Raw genomic sequence first — 14,474 nt, 5'->3', positions numbered from 1 at the left:
ATTATCGATAGCTGTAGCTCCCCGCTCAACTGCAGGAATGCGGGGGCTCCCTTGACAGGGATACCTCGATCGCAAGACGCATTTGGTTGGCGCTGAATTCCTGCCTCCAATGAAGCTTGACATCAGATTATAAGAGTCACTAATGAAATTTCTAGCGTGTACCTTGTCTACCTAGTGAACATTTTTTTTTGATCCTTGAACTGAATAAGAGACAACACACGCCACAAATTTTAACTTATATTGTTGACATACTCCTGTGGCATTTATTATTACGTACATATAGCCCAGCACGCAACCATCCGGCTGCTACGGAATTGTAAGAAATCGTCCACAATTCATAAATAATTGTACCTACATGACCAAGATGGCGTCACCAAGGTGGGCTGCATTGGCGCGGGACACAAACGAGACCAAAGTGAAGCTGGCATTGAGCATAGACGGCGGCGACCTACCACCCGACACTCACCCCAGTCTGCTGGAGGCTGCTTCCTCTGGCCATGCATCCCAATCAAGCAGCTCTCAGAAAATCAGCATAAACACGGGCATCGGCTTCTTAGACCATATGCTACACGCTTTTGCAAAACACGCTGGCTGGAGTCTTCTGCTCACCTGTCAAGGTGACTTACACAGTACGTTTCGGATGCAACGCTCCCCGAGTGCATTTTTATAGATTATTTTGGGCTGACACGATCGACAAAAACAAAGTCGATGACCACCACACCGCAGAAGATGTGTGCATTGCCCTGGGTGACGCTTTCAAGACGGCCCTAGGCAGTGCCGCTGGCATCGCGCGCTTCGGCTTCGCCTACTGCCCCCTGGATGAGGCTCTCTCGCGGGCCGTGGTTGACGTCTCGAACCGGCCCTTTGCCGTGGTGGAACTCGGCCTGCGCCGCGAGAAGATCGGCGACCTGTCTTGCGAGATGATCCCGCACTGCATCATGAGCTTCGCCACGGCCGCGCGCCTGACCATCCACGTCGACTGTATCCGCGGCGAGAATGACCATCACCGCGCCGAGAGCGCCTTCAAGGCCCTCGCCGTCGCCGTGCGCACCGCCGTCGGCAAGGTCGCGGGCAGGGAGGGCGAGGTGCCCAGCACCAAGGGCACGTTGAGCGTCTAGGCGGGTCGGCGGGACGCTTGGGATGGCTGTTGGAGTGGTGTGTCAATGGCGGGCCTGGCTGCCAGGGCGGTTCTCTCGCCTTGAGGTTGTTGCCGTCGCCCTGAGGTGCGTGAAAAGGTGTTGGGAAAGCCCAGATCTCTACCTGCTGTCAGACTTGGCAGCCCAGAGATATTGGCCCCTCAACCGCGAAGGTGGCATGAGCTGACATTCAGGAAGGCTGACGTGATTTTCAGCCAACTGGCATCCTGGCCTCGATCGTGCTCGTATCTGTCTTGGGGCAGGGTAGACGGAATGAAGCGATAGCCGATACAACTTTTTGCCGAATCGTCGAGACAGGATGGAGATTGGACAGAACCTCCTCTGCTAGAGCTGATTGATCTTGAGAAAACCTCGGGCTGCAGAACCCCTGCTGACACAATTGTCATGATTTTGGCAACACATGATGTTGTTAGCTTGCATGAGCCCACCGAAGCCTAGGAAATATTCTGTCCTTGCTGTGTGCGTTCAGCAGTTCCCTGCGGTTTGCACAAATTCCCTCGTACTTTATCAACTCCATTATGTCAACAACAATCAGGATAAATGTTCTGTTCCCAATAGAAAATAGATAGCCAGCGACAACCACTACAAATAGATACTGCGATTATCATCGTATAAGGTGACAAATACGAGCCGATCTGAAGGGATTGATAAAGGAAAGCCAATCGTACATTTTGAGTCTGGTAGTAGTCTAGCCAATCAAATGGTGCAGGGTAGGTAAATTAGGCATGGGGTCGGATTTGAAGCTTTCAGTTAGCGGGAAGTGTGAGGTCATTGTCAAAGCGGAGTTTCGGCGTTCCAAACGTACGAGGGCCCCAATTCCTAATTTTCATTATCACCATTCGCCCTCTTTTCTTCTTCTATAGACCGAAAACATCTAAACTGCAAATGTCGCAGGAGCCTTGACGTCAGTCATGTCTCGGTACGATGTCCTGAGGCGGGAAGAGGCCGTCGGCGCCGGACGCGCGGCCGCCCAAGCCGGTGTTGTCGGAGCCGCACGCTGGGGTGTCGGCTTCGCGATCCTGGGCGGCATCGGCTATGCCATATCGCCGATATATAGGGGGTTGACGATTCAATTCAAGACGTATGACGCCCTCTCATTTTATGTTTTTCTCTTTTGAATTTTACGCCATTCAATCCCCTCATACAAACTCTACCTCTTCGTGGGTTTGCTTCGTCTTTTTTTCTTTTTCTTCCCAAACTATTACTAACATTGCCGTAATGACAGTTACATTCAAATGTCGGGCATGGTATTTGGCGGCATGATCGAGGCAGACAGGGGACTCAGGAGTTTCGAGGCTGAGCAGAGGTCGCGGAGGCGAGCGGCCAGGAATCAAGTCGCGTGGGAGGCGTATGAGAAGGAGTTGAGGGCGCTCGAAGGTGAGGAGGATATGAATTTTCCGGACCAAAGGCAGGGAACCAAGGGCAGTGAAACCCTTAGCAAGCCAGGCGACGCATCAGACTCGAAGTAAAAAGAGTCTCGAGATGAGCGGGCTCAGGATTGCACATCCACAGCAATGTACAGGCTGGTCCAAGTTATCCACTCCGACTCGGTGCAATCAACACACTCCTATATCGTACTTGATCTTCAATTAAGTCTAAAAAAAAACATTCAAATATCAACAATCATCATTATATTTCATCAATCTATTTATCGCGCTAAAGTAACAAGCGTCGCAGTCCCGAACGCCGACGCCATGAGAGAAAAAAAAAACCAAAGAAACCTAGACACACAGACTCTTGCATGGCAGGCATCGCCCGTGATTTCTCCATCCCCGGAGCTTATTCACTTTTTGGGTATCTCAAACTTTTTCGGATCCATATTCAACTTGCACAGCCTGACTACACAGCCACTCAGCTGCAACAGCGTCTGCACGCCCTCGAGGATCTTCATGTGCGCAAAGCCAATCTCCTTGATGAACTCCAGCTTGGTGTGTTCACTGAGCGTCTGTATCGTCTTGGTGACCTTGAACATGGTGCTGATGATGTCGTGGCTCGAGTAACCCAGCCCCCACAGCTCCCGCAGCGCATCGAGCGCCGAGTCGACGTTGCCCTCGTGGCACGCCTTCAGCATGGCCTGGACCTTGATCGGGTGCGGCGAGTCGACGACCTTGAAGACGTTGTCGCCGCTCACAAACCCAAAACCAGAATACGTCGACTGCAGGTTGTTGATGGCCTGACGCATGTCGCCCTCGGCGCTGAATACCAGCGCGGCCAGCCCGTCGTCGCTGTACTCGACCTTCTCGGCCTCGATGATCTGCAGTAGCCGTTTGACCACCTGTGCGTCCGTCAGGCGCGCATACCGAAGGATAGCGCATCGAGACTGCAGAGGTTCTATGATCTTGTTGGACTGGTTGCACGCGAAAGCAAATCGGGTCGTGTTGGAATAGATCTCCATGGTACGCCTCAGGGCCTGCTGTGCGCCGGACGTCATGCTGTCGGCCTCATCAAGAATCACCAGCTTGTGTCGTCCTGCCGGTAGGGTAACTTTCTTTTGAGCAAATCCTTTGATTCTGTTTCGGACCACATCGATTCCTATAGTTTTGTTTTTTTGGCTGTCGTTAGCCCATGCTGCCGTTGAGTACTGCGAGTCCATTGGCGATGCATACCTCGCTCGTCACTGGCGTTCAGTTCTAAAACCGCCTCCTTGTATGAATCCCCTAGCAGTTGCCGCGCCAAGCAGAGAACACTGGTCGTCTTTCCAATACCTGGCATTCCCGAGATGATGACGTGCGGCATGTTGCCGTCCTTTGCGATGATTTTTAACCGCTCGATCGTCTCGGTGTTTCCAACCACATCGTCGAGGAATACAGGTCTGTACTTTTCAACCCTGTGGTTGCTCATGAGGTTAATGGTAGTCCTTATGTGATAAAAATTCTGCATGTGCTAGTATATCTGCTCACCATGGTAGCTCGTAGTTTGGAGCGCCATTTGCATTCGCTGATACGGCTTTTTTGGCTGCGGCTGTTGAGGACTCGCCCTTCTCCTCGACGACTTTGGCTGGAGCCATTCTGCTGTTCTTGGTTCAAGATCCTGGAAAATATTTTCCAGTAAAGAGGCGTATTGTCTGATGGGTATTATCTGCTCTTCAGTACTCGCAGGTATCCTCCGCCGGCATAGAACTGGCTTGATCGTCTGATTTCTGAATTCAGGATGCACTTTACGCGATCAACTGAAGCTGGCGCGTCGCGTTTGCAATTGTTCAAGTGGAGGGGCTGAGGTTGGAGACAAGCAACGCTAGACCAAATCGGGCAATAAAATATTTTGTTTTTATTGCACCAGGTACCCCAGCCCAGCTGTATACGTTCAACTTCAGTTGCTACAGACGTGTCTAGATTACCTACAGTTTACCTTGGTCTTGATTCAAGCAAAGTAATTCTGTTAAGAGGCATTATGTTATCATCTCAAAATTGCCTCGGAGAGTCTCGTAAGCATAGCGTCTTCAAATCCTAAACCCAGCTAATCTTTAGTTGCAGATCTGCAATTAGTACGCCTCAACTAGTATAAGACAGTCTAATCTTCATCGTCCTTGTTCAAACGCCTGTTGGCCTTTGGCTTCTGACCACCCTTGAAATGTTTCTTCCCGGACATCAACCTCGCATCCTTGGGGTCGATACCGTTCTCAATCGCCGCCATCTCCCTAGCCTTCCGTCCACTTAGTTGCTTCCCCGAGGCCATTCCCTGCTCAGTATACTTGTAGTTGAACGGCCGGTTAATATGGCCAGCATTCCTCCCTGTCCCGAAGAACGTCTTGTCCAGCTTCTGCGACTTGGGCCCTTGCGGCAAAGCAAGGATATCCGTACCTGCCAGCGAAACCGCATCTCCCGCGCTGATCGACATCGCATCCAAAGCGGCAGTAACAGCCAGCCTCCTCTTCTCGGGCAAGTTGGCGACAATATACAGCTCGTGATTGAAGTCCACGGCGTCGCCCTCAAATGTAGGAGGCGGCTCGCAATAAAGCAGCTTACCATTGACATAATCCTTCAAGATATGTCTTGCTGCCTTTGACTCGTCTGGCGAAGCGTTTCCAGTCTTTGTAAAGCCACGGGCACGTGCATATGCAACTAGAAGCTCCTCTGCTGTTGGAACTCCCGTCCCGCCTTCCTCCGCAGGTCTCGTTTTTATGTTGATACCATAAACAGCCTCCAAGTATGCTTTCGGGATCCTTCTGGCAACAAGAGCAGCCGGACCTGTGAACTCTCGCAGTTCGTCGATCGGAAGGACACCATTGCAGACAAGATCCGCCTTTGTACTGGCGAAGTTAGGGAAGACAAGACCTGGACAGTCACAAAGTACAACCTTGTCGCTCAGATGGATGGTCTGGAAGTGCTTGGTCTTTCCTGGCGTGGATGAAACTGAGACCTTCTTCGCTCCAATAAGGGCATTGATGGTTGACGACTTTCCGACATTAGGATATCCGACCAACCCAACTTGCATTTTCTGCTTTGGATCTGCCGTGGATGTCAGTAATCGGGCCATGGGGACGTCAATATTGAGGTAACAATGAACATACCTGAGCTCTCTGGAGCATGCTTCAAGAAGATGGACTCCAGCTCCTCTACCGTGATAATCCTTGTGTCAAAATCTTCCTCCTCAAATGAGTTTTCTTCTGTCTCCTGATCGCCAGACTCCTCCTTTTCTGCAATTTGCGGTACGGAAGCATCAGGGCTAAGCTTCGCGCCTCCATCCGCGGCAGCTGATTCTTCGGCTTCATCGTCTTCTGATCCGCTCTCCAAGTCTCTGGCCTCATTGAGCTCCTTTGCGTAGCTTGCAGAAAAGAACTTGAAGGCAATTTTTGCGTCCTTGAGATACCTGGCCCACTCTTGCCTTTGCTTGAGCGTCATCATGTCGGCTTTGTTGATGAGCAGCAGGTTTTCCTTCTTGGGGTCCACAGATTTGACATAGTGATCGAGATCCTCGGACCGGAATAGCAGCGGGTTCCTGGCATCGACAATCTGGACGACAAGATCGGACCGCTCTATTACCCTCCACAGCTGCCTCCAGACCTCCAGATTGCGCTCGAACGGCGTCATCAGTAAATCGTGGCTCTCTGCAAGCTCGGCCAGTCCACGGCGCCAGTTGAGGAAAGCTTCTCGCTCCATCGCATCCAGCTGCTCCGGGGTGGTCGTCTCATCCCATTTTGGCCGCCTCGGCACCGTAAGCCTCTGTTTGTGCGTCTTGTGCTTCCCTAAAACGGCCCTTTCCTCCGCGGCGGAGAGCAGATACGGATTCTTCTGGTCGGTGTGGATAATTTTGACGTTGTTCATCTTCTCGGCCGTGAAATCGGTGCCGGCCAGTTCGGCCGTCGAAAGAAACTCGTCTAGAGCACCTTGCTGTGTGACTGAGCGCATCTTCACCCATGCTGCTTCCTCTCTGTCGTTGGTGATGTACTAATCACGTTGCGATTGTTAGAAATGCTCTTGAACGTAGACGATCTGAGAGAATAGCGCAGCTGCGTATATGCTTACCTGCTCGCCTGTGGCATGGTTGGTTCTGGTAACGGCGCCAGCTTTCCTCCTGTCGTTGCCCTTGCCCTTGCCGAAGCGATCGTTCATCAAAGCATTTCCGAGTCCGACGGACGATTTGTCCTTGGCGCGAACCATGTTTAAGTGTTCGTCTCTGATATATCGCTGAAGAATATGTCTCTTATGAGTAGAAACCGATGATATTTTTGGTTTTAGAATTTGTTTTAAACTCAACTGGGAGTTTGGTTTGTCTTCGTCGAAACACTCGTGCTGAATAATTCCCAGATTGGTAAGTAGGCGCGAGGGGGGCAAATTCTGCGCAAAAAGTATGACATATAGCGCGGGGCAGGCGCTTCCAAGTGGTCGCGCAGGTGGGGGTTAGGGGTCCTGCACAGCCAGATAAGGGGCGATAAGAGCCCGACCAGGGAATTTTTTTTTTGTTTCCCCCGCGCGTGCGGTCGGCGAATGCAATTTGCATGCAAATCCATTAGAGAATGCTAGTCGACTTCTTGACGACCTTCACTCCACTAAGATAATTGTTCTCGTGATTGCTACCCGAGTCAAAAAATTTGGGTCATCCTCAGAAATTCCCAGCCGTTGCCGTATTCATAGCCTGTACATTCGACTATCGCCTTGCCATCAAAATGCCCAAGGGAAAGTGGATGTAAGTCTCTCTATGGGCTGTCGCATCCTGACGGTCAACCTGGAAGACGCTGACCCCATTTGCCATGCTCTCAGTGACAAGAAAACTGCAACGCACTTCACCCTAGTGCATCGACCTCAAAATGATCCTCTCATACACGATGAGTCTGCGCCATCCATGGTGCTCAATCCGACACAACTTCCTAATGCTTCCGGCAAGGTGAAGAAGTTGGATGACCTGGCATCAGAGCTCGGGTCAGATGCTCTCAGTATCCGTGACAATGAAGGAGAAGCCGCCAACTATGGTGTATACTTTGACGACACCGAGTATGACTACATGCAGCACATGCGCGACCTTGGCTCGGGTACTGGTGAGGCGGTGTTCATCGAGTCGACGGCTGGGCAGCAGAACAAGGGGAAAGGAAAGCAGAAGCAATCACTGGAGGAGGCTCTCCGCGAAATGGAGCTCCAGGACAAATCAAGCGACTTGCTTGATGCCGATATACTACCCAGCAAGGATCTGACCCGTGCAACATATCAGTCGCAACAGGATGTACCGGATATGATTGCGGGTTTTCAGCCCGACATGGACCCGAGGTTGAGAGAGGTCCTCGAGGCACTTGACGACGAGGCTTATGTGGACGACGATGACGACATCTTCCAGCAACTGTCAAAAGACGCGAAGGAGCTCAATGAGCATGAATTTGACGACACATACCCGGACGAGTACGATGATGGCTGGGAGTCTGATGCCACAGCAAAGCCAACCAAGGAGTTCCGTGATGGCGATGAGGCACCGCAGCTAGTGGATACGAACGCACAACCAACGGAAGGCCCATCGCAAGAGTGGCTGGAGGACTTTAGGAAGTTCAAGAAGGACCAGGGTGGCGAGGGTAGGAGTAGGGGAGGCCCAGGTGCAGGCTCAGAGATCCAGTCGTCAATATGGACCACCACAACATCAGGTGGCAGACGCAAGAAGCGCAAGGGTGCTTTGACCGACAAAACCGGCTTTTCGATGACATCCTCGTCGCTGGTCAGAACCGAAGGCCTGAGTTCACTGGACGCTCGATTCGACAGGATAGAGGAGGAGTACAACGCCGATATGGAGTCTGAGCTAGGTTCTGTTTCTGGCGTCTCAATGGCATCCAGCGTGACGGGACCGATGCGGCACGATTTTGATGGCATACTAGACGATTTTCTTGGGAAGCAGCCAAACAACAAATCAGCTGCTGGAAAAAGGGGCAAGAAACATTACAAAGGAGGACTTGCTGAGCTTGACGAGATCAGGAAAGGTCTCGGGCCTGCAAGGATATCAACTCGTTGAGATTTGGTGTGAATGTGACATAGTCTTTGGTCGCGTGATGTCAAATCTACTTAATGAAGTTCTGGTCAAAGCCCGTGCTCGTTGGCGTTTCTAGACTAGACCAGGTCGTTAATTGTCAAGATTAAATGAACAAAGAATGAAAAAGCCTGAATGCACCCGCTTTCGTCTATTGAGTGATACGTCGTCAACCTTAGACCGCCAACTTGTAAAAGAGTGGGGTTATGGGGCCACGGCAGAATGCCGCGAACAAACCATTGGCTTTGAAGCGCTTGGCTGGGCGCGATCTTTGGGACCTGAACTAGCTCAAGCCTCAACTCTCGCAAAAACATCGCGACCATTCCGACGAGCCACGATACGATAATCATCACACAAGTCGCTCATCAACAAACAGCAAAAGAGATTGAATTGATATTTCACAAACAACGACGCCCGCCTGAAACTTGCAATTACCACTCGCTTTCGCAACCCACAACACTCCCGATGATCGGCCTTCGCGGTCGCGTCAATGGCTTTCAGCGGAGGTAGCGTGGGGGGCATATTGGGCCACGCCCAAAACCCGTTCACGCAACCTGGTAGTAAGTAGAACCCCCAATTCCTGCGCTTCTGACGTTCTGCCTTGCCTGGAGACGCTTGCGACAGGGGAAACACCAGCACGATGCCGCTACTCGGATTCGATGTCGGCTTGACAACAATGCCGGCGAGCCTTGGTTCGAGCTTCATGGGCTCACGCCTCATAGTCTCGGTCGGAGCATGAGTTTGCAACATCGCATGATAAACTCTCTCCGCAAAGACGCCCGAGGCCCGGCATCCGATCCTTATCACCGAAAGCTGCGACTTGCTCATGCATTCGCTGAAGCTCACCGCCGTACAGCGCTTCGTCGAGGATCGGCTCGGAGGCAACCACCTACATACACCCGTCTACCCCATCCGCGTGGTCGCAAGCTGGGACAATTGTGACGGGTCGATGCTTCATCATACTGATAGACCTCTGCGCAGGGAGTCCATCTCCGAACCCAGCCGCAAACCCGTTTTCGTCTGCTTCTCAACAGGGCGTTCAGTCAGCGGTCAATCCTTTTGGCCAACCACCCGCTTTTGGAGCCCCCGCTGCGCAAGCTTCCAATGTATTTGGCCAGACCTCAACGACATCTACAACTCAGTCATCACCATTTGGGACACAGCAGAGCAATGCGCAGCCATCGCCATTCGGAGCTGCACCGGCTGCCAACAATGGTACAGGTTTTGGAGGAGCATCAACCGGATTCGGCTCAAATGGCTTCGGATCAAATGGCTTCGGATCAACTGGGTTTGCATCCAGTAATGCAGGATCGAATGGATTTGGCTCTACCAGCCAAAACGGTTTCGGCAGCTCGGGCAATCAGGCACAACCAGCTTCAGGCGGCTTTGGAGCACCAACACGATCTGCCTCTCCTTTTCAACCATCGACCAGCACAACCAACGGCGCGTCACCTAATCCTTTCGGCTCAACAGCTGGCGTAAATCCTGGATTTGGAGGTGGAACTGGTTTTGGAAGTACTTTGAAACCTTTTGGCGCATCCGCAGGGAACCCAAGTGCCTTTGGTTCAAGAAGCAGCACACCCGGCGGCTTTGGAAATGGATCTGGAAACGGCACAAGGGGCAGGCAGAATGGGTTTAAGAAATCAAAACCAAACTTGACAGAGACCCTTGAAGCGAAGGGGAGTTATGTTGTGCCTGGCAGCAACGGCGACTATCAAGTGACCAGAAACAAACCTCCAGGAGCCAATTCTGGTGCGTGGGAACAACAAAAAGATGCTCATCACAATCCTTTCAAGGCTCTTAGTGAGAGACAAGCGGACCCTGCAGCTGCTATAGCCAGTAAGGGCAAGTCTGCACGGTTCACTGCTGCTGCTCCAGTTGCTACTCTTGATGAGTTCTCTACTGCGGTCAATAGCCAACTCAAGAAGGACAGAGTTAAGGATATGACTTTGCCCAACGACTTCTTTGAACCGGCACAAAGACACAAAGCTCAGGCGTTCAGGGAGGCGCATCTCGAGGCTCACAAGAACAAAGTTCGGGAGTCACTTGAGAAAGGTGACCTCTTGGATGTCTACGAAAAGCAGATCAATCTGGAGGACGCTATCGACTTCCGTGGAACTTGTGAGGAGATGTGTCCTCTATATGAGATTATTATAAGAGTGGCTGAAGGGATTTCTCAGCTAGAGGAGAAGGAAGAGGGGCCGGATGGCACACTCCGCCCCTGTCTCGAGAAGTTCGTGAAGCGACACGCGCGCTCCTCGGCTGGTGACAAACCGCCACTCCCTAGTGAAGTTCGTACACTTGGGGCGCTCAAAAGAACCACGAACTATCTGCTAAACAACATTCTGCAAGGCGAGCATAACCTCAAAGACCGACATGCTTTCCTTTGGGACCGACTTCGCGCTGTGCGAAGGGATTTCATCTTTTACACTAGGATGAGACCGGAAGAGACTCTTGTTATGGTGGATATTCTGGAGACGATTGCTCGGTTTCATGCAGTCTCTCACCATCTCTTGGCCAAGAAAGACGCTGCAAATGCAGAATATTCGGCAAAGCAAGAGCAGGAAGCGTTCCAGAAGACACTCATTTCCCTCAAGCAAGCCTACATGGATTTGAACAAGCAAGGAATCAAGTGCGACAACGAGCCCGAGTTCATGGCGTACTGGATCGTTTTCTTTGCAGATGATCCTTCGACCATCCGCAGGCTGGATAACGAGATGTTGCAAAAGAACTGGTCCAAATCTAGCCAGGTGCAAACAGCCGTCTCACTAGTCCATGCAAGGCTGAATTTCAGGACGCCTTTGCAGAAAGGACAGAAAACCCCTCGTCAGAAGCCATATGAATACTTTCCCAGCTTGGCAATCGGCGAGGGAACTGCCTATTTTGACATCGTGGCTGATCCGTCGGTATCGTACACGATGGCTTGTGTTGCCGAGATGAGCTTCACTATGATCAGGGACAGGCTATTGAACAGCATGATTCAGGCTTGTGCGAGAAGTCGGGACTCGCCAAAAGACATCACGCCTGTAGTGCTACAAGAGTTGTTGAGGTTTGATACCGAAGAAGAGGCTGTAGAGTTTGTAGAGGGTCGAGGCCTCAACTTCTCAGACGACGGAAGCTATCTCGTGTTGACAGACAAGACCCAACGAGTGATGGAAACCGCGGCACCGACATTTTCACGTAATATAGTCGAAAGAAAGCGCTGCAATCGGCCCCTGCTGGAGGTCATTCGTAATAATGTCTACGAAGTTGAGACTCCGCCAGACGCAGTCGAGACAAGGCATCCAGATAGCCCCGAGGGCATGTTCGTGGAAGACTTTCCAAGTTCAAGAACACAAAGTCCTATAAAAGCGGCCGTCCCACCAGTATCAACAAATCCATTCGCCACCCAACAACAAAAAGCTACTACCGCTTCATCGTTCGGCAGCTTTTCAAAACCGGCTACCCTCACGCCACTCTTTGGTGCACCTACTCCCTCCACTCAGCCGCCGCCCCCCAAGGGCTCTCACCACATGGGGATAGAGAGCTCGTACACGAAGGAAAACCCTTTTGCGTTTCTCAATGGGAAGAAGGAGACGGATTTGAACAAGGCCTCTCCTCAACCGTCCTTGTTTGCACCAAAACCGACCCCCCAGCCAAAGGCACCAGAAGTTGCGCCAAGTGCAGCACCACCAGCATTTCAAGTTCCATCTACGAAACCCCAAGCACAGCCGGTATCTGCTTTGCCTCAACCTGGCCTGCCCTCGGCGGTTGGTTTAGGTTCAACAACATCCAATGTAGCTCCCCAAGCGCCTTTGTTTTCTAAACCTGCTGAAAAGGTCCCTACACCTGTGCCTGCAAATTCTACACCTGCTATCCCTTCTGCGGCCAGCTCAGCACCGCCTACCACTGCCGGAACACCAAGTTTTGGGCTTGGCCAACGAGTAACCCAACAGCAACTTCCAGGGAGTGCACCTGTCTCCGGTATTCAGGAGAGGATCGCGTCCTTAACAGAGAAGAACGGGTTGAAAAGTTCAGGGGTTCCACCTGATAGCATGGCATCACCATCATCTCAATTCTCTATCAAACCGACGCCGCCTTCATCTTCTCCATCGGTGCCCAAAGTGAAACCCATCGAGGCGCTGACGAAATGGTATGTGCTTGGGGACAAGGGTATGCTCGAGGAATTCAGAGAGAGCTACATCGCCCATCTTGTTGGTGAGGTATTCCAGAAGCATCAAGAGGAGGAACGGGAAAGGCTCCGGAAAGAGGAGGATGAGAAGTCATGGGAGGAGGCGAGAAAGTGGAGGACATACAATCTAGGGTTGAAGTTTTTCTACAGGTGGCGTGATATTGCAAGAGATCGGGCACTCAGTCGGAGGGCGAGGGAAGGAAAGGAGGCGATGAAGGCATATAGGGAATCACAGTTGGCTAAAGCCAGGGAGGAAAGAGAGGCAACGGAGAGGAAGAAACGAAAGGAGGATGCGATGCGGGCGAGTCAAAGGGAAAACGCTACTAGCAGCTTTTTGGATGACTTTCGGGCGCGACAAAGTCAAAGAAAAAGCTCGCTGGCTAGCATGGAGGGCTTCAGGGGCCGGGAAAGCCGCCGCAACAGCTCACTGAACAGCGTGGAGGCAGAGCTTCTCGCTACTGGGGTGTTTAACGGGGTTCGCAGCGACAGGCTGGCTTCATCGGGAGCGATTCGGGATGAAGCGAGCGACACCGACTCGGTTGCCGAAGCCCTTCTTGGACCCAGACCCACCAACACCACCAGCTCGACTGAGACTCACCCGGACAACAAAAGATCGAATATGCTACGGAACTGGCGAGAAAGCCTCTCGAGGTCAGCGTCACGGGTCAAGGAAGGTGCCATGGCCGTCTTTTCTTCAAGTGCAAGGGAATCCATAAGACGGGGCAGTAATGATATGGACGACGACCAGAGAAGTCAAGTATCGGTACCCCTGTCCCGTACTTCCAGCCTGAGCCGCTCACTGCGATCCAAGGCCAGAGTTACCAACTTCTCGGGCGTTACCAAGAAGCGAGCGGCATCACCGGCCGGAAGCCTCGACCAAAGGCTGAAGGTACCGCGGAGTAGCGGACTCAAGACAAGCCACTTCAGACTTCGCGCCATGGGAATGGTTCACATGCCAAACGGACAGTACCTCCACGAATCGATCGCCAAGCCAATGCTTGAAGGCAAGCGGTTCCACGGCATAGGCGACTACGGGCTACCTGCCGTTGAGGGCGGTGACAAGCTCGAACTGCCCGATCAGGACAGTGATTTGCCAGCGGAGCAACACCAACGACGGTATTTTCCCCATCACCAATCGAGGCTTTCGACCTCTTCGCTCAACAGGTTCGTAACCTCGCCGCCGTCGACATACAAGCGCAAGATTTCAGACCTCGATGGGGCCGGCAGCAGGGATGCCGATGCACGTTCGGTGCAGAGCCTGGACATTGGCATCTCCTCAGGAGGCAAGAAACAGCGTATGAGCGGGGAAGTAGCGACGAGGAGTGGAGGGTTCGACCTGGCCGAGACGGAGCGCATCATCCGCGAGATGCGCCAGACGGCGGCGCAGATGGAGGAGGGCGAGGCTTGGTACCGCGAGCAGAGCGCTGCATTTGGGAGGGGGGAGAGTCCCTGGGCCAACTAGCGGTAGCCTAGGGGGAAGGAGGGTTGAAGCACTGCACCAGCGAGGTTCTGCACTTGTACTGTCCAAAACAACAAGTGGTGACCTGTGTATTTGCACTTTGAGAGGAAGTGCCTGGCTTCTTTTCTTTTGACATTGTTTTTTTTTTTTTTTTTTTTTTGAAAGCATGTTTTTCCAGCTTTATGGAAATTTATTTTTTTTTTTTTTTTTTTTTTTTTTTTTTTTTTTTTTTTTTTTTTTTTTT

General features: G+C 52.0%; 6 protein-coding genes across 6 annotated transcripts; 4 read left to right on the top strand and 2 right to left on the bottom strand.

Moving 5' to 3' along the window:
* The first annotated feature begins 164 nt into the window (after window positions 1-164).
* Window positions 165-1,863, top strand: PgNI_01963 (uncharacterized protein). The gene is made up of 3 exons (XM_031122034.1): window positions 165-629; window positions 706-1,223; window positions 1,335-1,863. The coding sequence occupies exons 1-2, from the start codon at window positions 356-358 to the stop codon at window positions 1,116-1,118; spliced, it is 687 nt and encodes a 228-aa protein (XP_030986672.1). The 5' UTR covers window positions 165-355; the 3' UTR covers window positions 1,119-1,223; window positions 1,335-1,863.
* A 96-nt stretch (window positions 1,864-1,959) lies between these two features.
* Window positions 1,960-2,783, top strand: PgNI_01962 (uncharacterized protein). The gene is made up of 2 exons (XM_031122033.1): window positions 1,960-2,238; window positions 2,383-2,783. The coding sequence occupies exons 1-2, from the start codon at window positions 2,069-2,071 to the stop codon at window positions 2,624-2,626; spliced, it is 414 nt and encodes a 137-aa protein (XP_030986673.1). The 5' UTR covers window positions 1,960-2,068; the 3' UTR covers window positions 2,627-2,783.
* An 11-nt stretch (window positions 2,784-2,794) lies between these two features.
* Window positions 2,795-4,328, bottom strand: PgNI_01961 (uncharacterized protein). Its single transcript, XM_031122032.1, has 3 exons — window positions 4,058-4,328; window positions 3,764-3,984; window positions 2,795-3,689 (listed from the first exon to the last, which is right to left on the bottom strand). Exons 1-3 carry the CDS (start codon window positions 4,162-4,164, stop codon window positions 2,941-2,943), a joined length of 1,077 nt encoding a protein of 358 aa, XP_030986674.1. The 5' UTR covers window positions 4,165-4,328; the 3' UTR covers window positions 2,795-2,940.
* Window positions 4,329-4,553: 225 nt separating this feature from the next.
* PgNI_01960 (uncharacterized protein) lies at window positions 4,554-6,916 on the bottom strand. The gene is made up of 3 exons (XM_031122031.1): window positions 6,623-6,916; window positions 5,668-6,544; window positions 4,554-5,605 (listed from the first exon to the last, which is right to left on the bottom strand). Exons 1-3 carry the CDS (start codon window positions 6,755-6,757, stop codon window positions 4,668-4,670), a joined length of 1,950 nt encoding a protein of 649 aa, XP_030986675.1. The 5' UTR covers window positions 6,758-6,916; the 3' UTR covers window positions 4,554-4,667.
* A 163-nt stretch (window positions 6,917-7,079) lies between these two features.
* PgNI_01959 (uncharacterized protein) lies at window positions 7,080-8,721 on the top strand. The gene is made up of 2 exons (XM_031122030.1): window positions 7,080-7,283; window positions 7,358-8,721. The coding sequence occupies exons 1-2, from the start codon at window positions 7,264-7,266 to the stop codon at window positions 8,583-8,585; spliced, it is 1,248 nt and encodes a 415-aa protein (XP_030987873.1). The 5' UTR covers window positions 7,080-7,263; the 3' UTR covers window positions 8,586-8,721.
* A 369-nt stretch (window positions 8,722-9,090) lies between these two features.
* PgNI_01958 (uncharacterized protein) lies at window positions 9,091-14,233 on the top strand (the record flags this gene model as incomplete). The annotated part of the gene is given in 3 exon segments (XM_031122029.1): window positions 9,091-9,111; window positions 9,376-9,618; window positions 9,635-14,233. The coding sequence occupies 3 exon segments, from the start codon at window positions 9,091-9,093 to the stop codon at window positions 14,231-14,233; spliced, it is 4,863 nt and encodes a 1,620-aa protein (XP_030987872.1).
* Between the last annotated feature and the right edge of the window lie 241 nt (window positions 14,234-14,474).

The sequence above is a fragment of the Pyricularia grisea genome, assembly GCF_004355905.1.
Source record: "Pyricularia grisea strain NI907 chromosome Unknown Pyricularia_grisea_NI907_Scaffold_1, whole genome shotgun sequence".
Classification (NCBI taxonomy): Eukaryota; Fungi; Ascomycota; class Sordariomycetes; order Magnaporthales; family Pyriculariaceae; genus Pyricularia; species Pyricularia grisea.
The sequence above is the reverse complement of the archived record's forward strand: the minus strand, read 5'-3'. Positions and strand labels throughout refer to the sequence as shown.